Source organism: Chaetodon trifascialis, chromosome 9, assembly GCF_039877785.1.
Source record: "Chaetodon trifascialis isolate fChaTrf1 chromosome 9, fChaTrf1.hap1, whole genome shotgun sequence".
NCBI lineage: Eukaryota > Metazoa > Chordata > Actinopteri > Chaetodontiformes > Chaetodontidae > Chaetodon > Chaetodon trifascialis.
This window is the reverse complement of record NC_092064.1, coordinates 22,272,131-22,283,379: the sequence shown is the minus strand read 5'-3', so window position 1 is coordinate 22,283,379 and position 11,249 is coordinate 22,272,131. Positions and strand designations below refer to the sequence as shown.

Here is an 11,249-nt window from a genome sequence, read left to right as displayed (position 1 = left end):
TGTTTCCGCATTTGATACCAGCGGGGAAGGGAGGTGAGGCCCGAGAGACATTTGCTGGACTCGGATATGATGTTAATAAGTGGATCACAGGGGTAAGATGGCAGGCATGAAATGGGACATCATGCCGGCGAGCTGTGCGAATTGTCCAGGAGAAAGTGAGATTTCACAGGGATTACTGAGGCACAGCAGCTGGGGTGCGCTGTTCACCCGCTGGCTTCCAGGGAAGACCCACAAACCCCTTCTTATGTTCATATTGCGGACAGATTAGCAGCTCGCTCTGTGTGTGTGTGTGTGTGTGTGTGTGTGTGTGTGTGTGTGTGTGTGTGTGTGTGTGTGTGTGGAGAGGGGATGTATATGCATGTGGTGTGTGTTTAAGGCAAATAGCTGAGTGCAGCGCTCACTTTGGCCTGTCAACAGTAGCAGGGCTCCCAGACAACTGACTACAGGGGAGGGGGGTCAAATGAGAGGTCGGACAGTGGAGCGGCAACTCGGCATCTGACTGCTGCCGCAAGAAAATTAATCATCAGGCTGCTGCGAATGGAGTAATCGCTCCTGACAGTAAATGACAGATTTCTGTGTCTGACCTGGTCCGTGCCTCTCTGCTAGGCCGCATCCACAATTGTAAATATTACACAATGTCAGAGGCAACACCCATGCTTCGTCTACACCGTAAGATGAAGCTACACTCACCATGAACAGGGATTAGTGTGTCATCAGTTGGGTATGTGCGATCATGTCCCAGTTATGAGATCACAGGGCTGTGCTCGCTGCATCTCAATAACAACTGAAAGCTAAGGGATGTTAGTCAAAATGCAAAGGAAGTTTTAGCTCAAGCAGGGTTACACGCTGAGTGTACGGCTGATTAAGCTACCATTACTGTCACATAGTATGAGCCTTTATCCGCACAAATATGCGAGGGAGTGGAATACTTTTTAAAAAAATGCGGAGAAAATAAAGCAGAGGAGACTTTACCAAAACGCCGCTTGCTTATCGTTCAGTTCCTTGCGACTTGAGAAGCACGAAGATGATTTGGAGAAGCTGGAGAGTGAGATACATAAATTGTCCAGTACCCCAAAAACAGGAAAAAAAAAAAAAAAAGAGAAAAAAATATCCTCCCATTACTTTAAAGTCCAGAAGAGTTGGCTTATTCATGTGGTAAAAGTTCCGCTCAGGTCTGGACCGAAACCCTGAAACTTGTCCTTATGTGCTTTTTCATTTTTTGTACACAACCTTTTGTACACAGGTTTAGGGTCAGATTGCGACATTTCCTTGCAACAGTTTCTCTTTGGATTTCACCATAATATAAAAATAAATAAAACAATTTCATTTTGGTTTTCAATTTGTCACTTTGGCTCAATGGCTGTAATTTTTTCAATGTTTGTTTGCATACACTCTACATAAATACTGTACTTCTTTGAGTGAGTGTCCCTTGGTCACGGAATAGCACAGAGCTCCTTTATGAAGGAGGACTTTTAAGATACATTAGATGCATAGAAAGGCACTTACAGTTTACACATTTTGGTGTGCATCAACAGACCAATTCCTTTTGGCCTGAGTCTGAGGTGCAGAGGAGATACTGAGTTGAGGTGAATGGCTTTTGAATACTGCAAGTTGTGTGCACACAGACCTTTTGGTGATTGCCATTTGTACAGGTCATGTGGTCTTAGCTGGGTGAGTAGCGGTCAATGGTGCGGGCTTCAGATAGGACCTGTGGGGGAGGGGGGAGGGTTTGGCCCAGGACATCCATCTTGTCGTGGGAGAGGCCCAGGTGCTCAGACGCCAGTTTGGACAGCGGGTAGAGGCTTTCCATCGCCTTTGCATCAGCTACCATTTGCTGCTGGGCTTGGATGAGAAGCTCGTTGGTCTTCTCCGGCTTCAGCCCCAGATGCTCTGCTGCGTATTTACTCAGAGGATAGATGCCCTCAGCAAAGTCCAGCTTCAGTTTCCCATCTGTGGTCAGGCCCCCTGTAGTTCCTCCACTGCTGTGCATCTTCATGTGGCTGATGAGGTTGCGCTGCTGAGCAAACTTTCCTCCGCACACCTGACATTCATAGGGCTTCTCCCCCGAGTGGATGCGCATGTGCTCGGTGAGGCGGTACTGCCGGGTGAAGCGCATGCCACAGGAATCACAGGCAAAAGGTTTAAGGCCCAGGTGGCTACGCATGTGGCGCGTCATGGTGCCACGCTGCGTGAACTTCTTGCCACAGATGCTGCAGGGGTAAGGCCGGGTCAGCCAGTGGGTCTTCTCATGCTGGCGCAAAGTGGCTGGATCTTTGTAGGACTTCTCACAGCTGGAACAGCGGTAGGGTCGGATCATCTCCCCGATGCCCCCTGAACTCAGCCCCTGGCTGGACTTGGTCTCCAGGTGCGACAGACTGTTCAAACTGTTGCTGCTGTTCAGGCTCCCATAACCGTTTGTATTACTGTTCATGTTTTTGGTGCTGCTGTTATTGCTGTTTCCCATCTCCCCACCGGAGTTTCCGTACAGCTCCTCTTCTGTGTGTGTCTCCACGTGTGCGTTGAGCTGCTCTGAGCTCGGGAAACCTTTGTCACAGGGAATGCAGACATACAGATTGTCCCCGAAGCTCTCTGGCTCATACGGCATGTGGAACCTCCCCATCGATCCAGGAGGGGACGGGCGGCCTTCGCTGCTGCCTGTCTCCTCTGTGCCTGACCCACTCTTGTCATCCGCTCCTTCACTCTCCTCCCCGGCCTTGTGGTGGTTATGATGCTGGTTGCCATTTTCACCCCCTTCCTCCTCGTCCTCATCTTCGTCTTCATCTTCAGCTGTGTAGGACAGTGGCTCATGTTTCACCCAGCGGTAGATGTTGCCCATTTCTCTGCCAGCCTCTCCACCTTCCGTGGGGGTGTCAGGGCTCGGGGGGCACGGGTAGCGATCTGTGCCCTGGGAGCCCGAGCGATGAAGGTGGGGCAGGTGCGGGCCCAGAGGCTGGTTGAGATGGGGGAAAGGAGGAGGAGTGAGGGAGCTTGTCTGGTCAGTTGATTCCATTTTTTCTGAAGGGAAGGCCCTTCCATTTGTCCCCTGCATGGGACTAGTGCGACCGCTCAGAGTCCCGTCTCGCTCCTCGTCATTGTGAGTGTTTGCCAGATGGGAGTGAGCAGGTGTGTGCTGGGACTGGGAGTTTGGGCTTTTCTTGGAGAGATCAAGGCCATAGTTGGGGGAGCAGTTCCTCTCAGAGTGGGCTGAGCGCCCAAGCTGGGCAGGCAGGGCTGGCTGCAGGGATGGGAACACCTGAGAGCCCTGGGTGGAGGTGGGGGCATACAGCTCCCCGGGATGAAGGGCGAGTCGATGGGGAAGTAGCTCATCTCGTGGCGAAGCCTGGGTTGCGTGGCTATTCAAAAGTCCCCCAAGAGGGCAGGACTGAATGACTGGAGTAGAAACCCTGTACCTGCCACCACTCCCTAAACCCATGCTATTGGGCCCCATCTTTGGGTAGGGCAGAAAGGCAGGACCTGGACGTGGAGGGTATTTGCCATTTCTTTTCAGCTTCTTTTTGCATAAAGCCACTAAGTCGAGCAACTGAAGGTAGCTGGCTGCTGCCAAGACAGCCCCTAGATTGGGTTCAGTGGGAGAAGTGGGGTCCCCGTCACTAAGGCGGCCTGTGTAGATGTAGTCCAGAATGACCCTGAAGACCCCTGGACTCACCATCTCGTGGTCAAGGTTGATGAGATTGTCATGGACCACCAAAGATTTCAAGTAGAGGCTGCTGGCAGCCAGAATGTTCTTGTGAGCTCTGAAGAGGGCGTTCTGCACCACAATGATAACATCACACAGGAAGCCCTTGGTTCGCTGGCTGTTGAGCTGCAGGAGGAGATCCCTAGCATGACTTGGAACTTCCATGGCACCCAGCATCGTCTTCAGTCCGCCACCTGAAACAACAGATATCTGTAAAATGTCATGCGGCAGTCAGCATTTTGATACACAAAAGAAAAATGAATCTGCAATTTTATGCACAAGAATGATTATTGATGCATTTTATAAAAGTAATATAAGAAAAGTTTGGATTTACACGAGAATTACACATTAAAATATATTTCAGAGGTTTGAGCACCAGAAGGTTTGATTGCCAAATGTTAAACGTCTTTAAAGAAAATTGTAGGAGTAATATGGAAACAAAAGTGACTTTGCATACAGATACACTGAGGATTAATGTAGATTAATTAATAACAGATTTTCTTATGAAACACAGCACAACTTCATTTAAATGCATTCTCATGCAAACTTGCAATTTCAGTTTGATTATTTAATTTTATAGCCTTGTTTAGTAATTAATTTGTAATTCATGCCTTAAATATTTACATAATCGTGTTTAATTCATAGATTGCACTTGATAGAACATGTACAGAACTTATGCGTGGGAAGTGCACATGAAGGCCACTCAGTAACGGTGAACTTTTGCGAAAGGTGAACGGTTGCAGTGGTTTTCTCATTATCAGAAATTCAAGTATACACATTCACTTCCTCTGCAGCGAGCATAAAGACCGAAAGAAAATTCAGAGAACCGCAGATATATATTTTGTGACTTCTGGCTTGCTGATAAAGTATTCCAGAAGTGGTGTGCAGAGTTTTAAACAAAGCAAGGGATGAATACTTCACAAGTATGATGAACAGCAGGTATAAAACTGAGGTGGAAGGACACATCCAAAAAAAGATCTTTCGGCTCCCCTATCTGCCCAGTCATATAAGGAACACTGCGCTCATGGGATGTAAATCAGCATAACATGGTTCAATACTTCAGGTTGAGATGAGCTTCAGGGATCTAATGCACACACACACACACACACGTATGCACACACGCACGCATTCATACACACTCAAATATCAACACTAATTGTTCCATTAAGCCAAAAATAAACTACATCGGCTGCATGCATGAAGCTCCACGTATTGTTCAACCAGTGGCATCTGAGGATAGTTTACTTGTGAGATTAAACGTCTCACACTGTCCCTAAGGGCTTAGTCTCACTGATGGGAAACAAGCAACTAAATAAATATCATGTCATCCGTCTGATCATGCTCTTCCTGACACCAGCTCATTCACTTCTTGTTTATTTCATTCAGTGTGCACGCTCAACACGAGAATGGGGAAGTATGAATCTAAATTTAAAAAACACCTTGACGAATGAGTTGCTGAGGAATTCTGGGGAACAATAATGCGTCGGCCTTCTCCTCGTACAACACACTGCTGTTAAAACTGTAAGACTTAAGGTTGTTCCTTCATAGATTTTTAGCTATGTGCTTCTGTGAATGCGTTTTCAGTATCAGGCCTATTAGCATCAGAAGGGAATGCCATCAGTGATTAAATGGAAAATGAAAAGTCAGAAGAAGTATGACGTCCAGCTCGTGATCACGCGAAGAACAGTCATCAATATGAAAGAAATAAAATTAAAAGTTTTCATTTTTGATTTTTATTTTTAAAGGTGCTGCCCCCGTATCTACACGTATGACTTCTCTTCTATTTCTTGCTTATTGCCTGGTCATAAATATCTAAGAAAAAAACAATGAATAAACAAGTAGCTATGGCAGGTTTAGGTGGGTTTACGCTTCATCATGTCTCCAGCTGTCACCTAAAGTGTTTCCACTTCTGGTTTCTGTCTGGCTTTGATTACTCAACGGTCATATTTTACTATAAATTTCAACGTCGGCCACATCAAACGTGTTTAGAAATGAGGGTGATATGAGGAATAGGCCAAGTACTTTCCACAACTTGCTGAGCCTTTGCAGAGTCTCCATTACATTAAGGGGCGTTAAGCTTACGGTTACTGGTTACTGTGTGGAGCATGGGGACACGCTGTGTACTCACACACACATAATCAGTAAGCATTGTCGTCTGTATGCGATCCACAGCGGCGTATATGCAACACAGAAAATTAAGCCTTCTATATATACTGATTAATAGAGACAGATTTTTTAAATTAGAGCATATAGGACGTATACTTCCACTTTCAGATATGCTTGCTAATTTTCTAAAATATTCTGTGATACAAGAAAAAAAATCTCATGCACAAAGCAGCATTTCTGTGCACCTGCAACGAGCTGTGCTTACAACACATTGTTTTGGCTGTTTTGTCTTGTGGTAACAACAGTCAAAAGGTTTCCCATGAAGACAAAAAGGATCTCTTTCCTCTAGCTGTGATCTGAATCTGTGAGTCTTTTCAGAGGCTTCAGCTTGCCTTTTAAAATATCTGAGCTCGCTCTCTGATGCAGCCCACTGACAAAAAGTGAACCGTAAAACATGTTTTATAAAACTCTTGATCTGGAGGACATGTGTAAGCTCACTGCATCCTGGTAGGAAGCCATATGATTGCAAAGATATTTAGCCAGAGAACACATCTTAAAGCAAGCCGGCTGCATGTAATGCTCTTGTAAACACATTCAAAGCCTGCACTGTAGTTTGTTTTGTTGGTTTGTTGTGTTAAACAGGTGAAATTAAATCACCTTTCCAGTTTGCACACAGCACAGCCGCCTGAGAGACGGTGACTTGAGTCCCTCTGGGATGCATGGCTGTTTTCATCTGATAGGCTTCGTTTTAATGACCCATCAACACGCTGAGCTAATGATGGTGATGCAGTTAGTGGCACTGAGTTATTTGCATTAGATTAATATTCGCTGTCCCTGTGTTTTGTCTGTTATGTCACTTTTGTGGTTTGGGGTGAAGCGGGAGACTAAACTTCCTACCTCTACATGCAGCCTCAGTCACATAAACACTCCAGACATCTGCTTAGAACCTTGTGTTGACATTTTATTTTCTTTCATTTCAATTTGCTGCCCATGCTCATGTCGCCTTGTTTATTTCAGAACCCATTTGACCATGTTCACATACAGTCCATGTTCAATTTATGACGAAACACTGCAGCACAGTCATCTTAAATCCGCAAGATATTTTACTATAGTTTTACACTCCTTTAATCCAACTAATAATTTATTTTTTTGCCTTTTTTGTGGCTCACAAGAGACAAATACAGGCTGGAGAAGCTGTGCTGCATTAAATAACAGACTGTGTCACACGTCTCAGTTAGAAAAACTGCATCCTGCAGCGCACATCGAGTCGTAGCACTCATAAGGGAATAAGTCGAAGTTTTAGTCAGGTCAGCAAACATCATGGAGAGTAAAGACTCAGTTTCCTGTGCAACTGCTGTAATCGCGCATACACTAATATAAATGCTGTCGGTGGTATGAGTAACACAGCCTCTGGGTCTCGATGTGAACAGACTTTTTTTAAACAGGAGATCACGCATAATCGTATTGACATGACTGTAATGATCAATGCTTAATAACAGGGTTCATTTCTACTGTGCAATCATTTCAGGTTCTACGGCTGATAGAAACTGTATTTGCATCACTTATGTCTAAGTTCCTCTCAAGAGCTCTGGTCGATGGAGCACGCATTTATTTGCAAATTAAACAAATTTTACTGCGTGCCAGTTTGGCGTCACGGTTCCTCGTTTGAGGCTCAGGGCTCGTTTTAATGTTACTGTCTGAGCGCCTCACGTCGCGTCCTGCAAGCCAAGCGTGGAGCTGCCTGCTGAGCGCGTGTCGCCGCGAGCTCCGGTCCTCCCCGCGTCTCTGAGCTGTTTTACCCTGCACTTATGGTTCAGTAAACCGAATCACGAGTGAGTGCATCCCTCTGAGCTGCAGCGCTTCATCTTCAGAAACCCTCACTTCATCATCGCCAAAAGAGAGCCCTAAATCACCTCCAGAAACAGGCCGTTTTCAGCCCATCGTACTTTAAGGTGTATCACACAGCTGTTTCTTCTTCCGACCTGTCAACAGCACTGAGAAGCATCTCTTTCTAACGTGGATATAAAATCTCTGAGAGCAGGCATGCGTGCGCTAAAAATCCCTCCAAATATCCCTGTAATATTCCTCAGCGTGTGTGTTCGCCTCATCTCAGTCCTGATATTATTACGCGGTGATGGGCCTATTTTAAAATGCCCAGCAGATGCATAATTGACGTTATTAACAGGATTACTGAGGAAGCTGAAGTTCCCTTTTAACAGAGGTCGATGCTCCCTGAACTTTTACATCACACATGAGTTTCGAAAAAATTACTTAGAACTCAAAAAAAAACTTAACTTAAAAAAAAAAAAACATGTTCAAAAATCTGTTTTTAAATATTGAAATATACACATTTTGCTCGAAAATTTTTTGACCATTTTACAGATTGAAGCATGATATGGCTTCTAAATTCGCCGTTACACCAGACTTTTGCTGAGGGATTTTAGAAGTCAACCTGCTTTGCGTGTAATTAATTATCTGAAAGAAAATAAATGTTTTCAACCGACTCGAATTAAATACGGAGACCAAAAAAAAAGACTGAGCGGAGCCTTTCTTATCGATATCAAAATTATCCCGGAATAAAAACGAGGTAAAAACTAATTCTACTGACATTTCAACGACTGAATAAAAACCAGATTTCCTCTCTGGCTGCATGCACAGTGCAGCCGAATGGATAAAAGCTAAATGTCATCCTTCCCCCTGTTCTTGTCTGAGTGCCTGAGCATTATCAGCTCTTACCTGCATGCCCGATGTCTTCTGCCATCCGATCTAAGTCTCCCTTAATGATCATCTCAGCAGTCTCCAGGAGTCATATCTGACGTTTCAGCTTTGAACTGCCAGCCTCCAAAAAACCATGCCAGTTTTCCGAGCGCGTCTGCCAGCTCTTTTTTTTATGATTATTAATTGATATGAATTTCTTGTCGCTCCTTAGGTCCGTCCTCCCACCTACTTCCCTCCCTCTCCCTCCTTTCTCTGTGTGTCTCTCTGCCCCTCCTCTCCCCTCTTTCTCATCCCCTCCTATAAAAAATACGTGCTTAGACCAGCATCAGTTTCCTCCTATTTTTTTTTTTTCTAGTAATTTCCTTAGCTATTTTTGAGTCGGAGCAATAACGCGCACCGGGATGATAATGGAGCCTCTATGCGCCTTAAGTGTTTTAGCGCCCCGTGTGATGTCAGTCTATAATAAAACTAAAAGGTAAAATCGAGGGCAGGAACTTCAAATGACCCCGACCTGAACTTCTCAACACATCGTCTTAAAGAGACAGGCAGCTATTGTATACATACGCATATGTGCATATTTATGACCACTTAAACCTTAGAGAGGAGTCTAATGTTGGAAATAACCGCTCACAGAGTTGCTGGAGCTCCTCATTCCTTCATGCAGTGATCCACCCGACAGACACGCCACCATCTTTGATTAGAATTTGTCCCTGAGGCGAAAATTAAATCCATTTTTTTCTTTTGTGTAATTTGAGAAATACTCTCACAACTGTTGGTATTCTGTAAATGTGCACTTTTTGAATTAAGTAAGAGTCAATGAAACAGTTAAATGAAGGTGTCTCTCACCCTGCAGACCCCCCCCCCCCCCCCCCCCCCCCCCGAGAAAAGCTGGAGCCTGGATGCCCCCCGTGGCTCACTTAAAGAGCACATTTAGCTAAGTGGAAACTAACAACACACACACACACACACACACACACACACACACACACACACACACACACACACACACACACCTCAGGTAAAACACCTGCTGTGACTTCAGAATTAACACCTTCATCCATCACCTAGACGTGGACAGTGCAGAGGACAGCTTTACTGGGTGTGTAATGAAAATTAAAAGCAAACTGGCAGCACAGGGACACCAGGGTCTATTTGGGTGTTTAAATAATGTACCTACCTATGTACAAACATGTTTTTGATGTCACAATATTCTCATTATAGGTAATGAAAAAACGCGGCTGTGTGTATAGAGCCCGCTATAGTTACCATTTTGTACTTTTGTTTCCCAAATTTCTTTTGCATATTTCCCCTTTTCTGCAGTAGACCTGTGCACTCATCCCATTCACTGTAAAAATAAATTATTAAAACATTTTATTTCACGTGGCTTTTATCAATTGTATGTCTATTTCTTACTTTACGCCAACATTTTATTCGGAAAATCATGCGCTCCACACCTCCAGCGTCCTGGCTGATTTAATTATGTGTATGTGAAGATTAAAAATGGAAAAATAAAAAAATGTCTATTGTAGCCGCAGTTACTGTTTGTAAGATGAGCTTTAGGCCGGACGTGCCCGTACGATCCAGATGCTCAGGCTTTGTCTGTACTGAAGGCTACTTCAGAAAAAAGACGGATTAAAAACTGGATAAACTAATTTTTGTGGTCCACTTCAAGCTGCTCATCATGACAAAGTGTATGATCACAGGTCTGCACGGATGCCATCTGTGCCTCTCTGCCGAATCACAGTCTTACCTCGGACTCATGTCTGGTGCTCTGGCCGTATGTCTGCTCTCCTTTTCGGCATTCCCTCATTAGGACCTCCGCCGTTTCCTCCCGAGTCAGGCTCTCTTTCAAAACCTCTCTTCCGCGTATATTTGCAGCTCTTTCTGTGCCGTTTTTCCCCTTCTTTCACCCTCTTCCATACACTGAAATTTCTCACGTGTTAACAAGACTATCTGACACTTCAGACTGTGTTGGGGTCCGCTCGGACCAAACCTGCCGGCGGAGACTTTACGCGCACAGCGACACCCAATGGCGCACTCCGCGTCCCTTTGGATTGAATCAGGGAGGACATGCTGAGCGGTGATGTTGGGGGGGAATTAAGAGGTAGGAAAGCAATGGCCTCTGATTTATGAGCAGTATATGAAAAACACAGAGTAACGTGTGAGTCAGTCATGCTGATTAGGTGTTTATGTTTCAATCAGTTGAGAAAGGTTGGTCAACTTGTTGCATATGAAAGTGAGCTCAGGTGAGTTATCCTTTGTGATGAATGTCCTTTATATTCACAATGAAATGTCCAGTGTGGGAAGAAGTATTCTAATATTTTACTTGAGTAAAAGCAAAAGCACACTATAAAAATTCTTAATTACAAGCAAAAATGCAAAATGCACTTTAAGTACTTTTACCCCTGCCAGTGTTATAATATTATATTTTTAGTATATAATTATCGATGCATTCACATGACAGCTGCGCTGTGGGCCAATTTTAAGAACTTCATAATCTGCATGACAGTGTAGAACAATGCATCATATTTCAGGGGCCCAGTGTATGTTGTGTGTGTAAAATCATCATCATTTCAGAGTAACTTTAGCTGTCAGATAAATGCAGCAGAGCGCAAAGCACAATATTTCCCTTAGAAATGTAGTGGAGTAGAAGTACAAGGTAGCGTGAAATGCTCAAGCACCTCAGAAATGTTGCCCAAGTACAGTATTTGAGTAAATGTACTAAGTT

At 44.5% G+C, this 11,249-nt stretch overlaps 1 protein-coding gene across 2 annotated transcripts; it reads right to left on the bottom strand.

Annotated features, from left to right (window-relative positions):
- Positions 1–1,174: 1,174 nt before the first annotated feature.
- Positions 1,175–10,331, bottom strand: hic1 (hypermethylated in cancer 1). 2 transcript variants are annotated; one of them, XM_070970353.1, is made up of 2 exons: positions 8,540–8,673; positions 1,175–3,891 (listed from the first exon to the last, which is right to left on the bottom strand). In XM_070970353.1, the coding sequence occupies exons 1-2, from the start codon at positions 8,589–8,591 to the stop codon at positions 1,664–1,666; spliced, it is 2,280 nt and encodes a 759-aa protein (XP_070826454.1). In that variant the 5' UTR covers positions 8,592–8,673; the 3' UTR covers positions 1,175–1,663. The 2 variants fall into 2 exon arrangements, with proteins under 2 accessions (XP_070826454.1, XP_070826455.1); XM_070970354.1 differs by lacking the exon at positions 8,540–8,673 and adding an exon at positions 10,272–10,331 and having other exon boundaries at positions 1,551–3,891.
- Between the last annotated feature and the right edge of the window lie 918 nt (positions 10,332–11,249).

What these genes read in the sequence shown, in the direction of transcription:
- hic1 (XM_070970353.1), bottom strand. Translation starts at nt 8,591, where the DNA reads ATGATCATTAAGGGAGACTTAGATCGGATGGCAGAAGACATCGGGCAT. An exon ending in AGAAGACATCGGGCATGCAG is followed by an intron (nt 3,892 to 8,539) that starts GTAAGAGCTGAT and finishes CTGTTGTTTCAG; the next exon opens with GTGGCGGACTGAAGACGATG.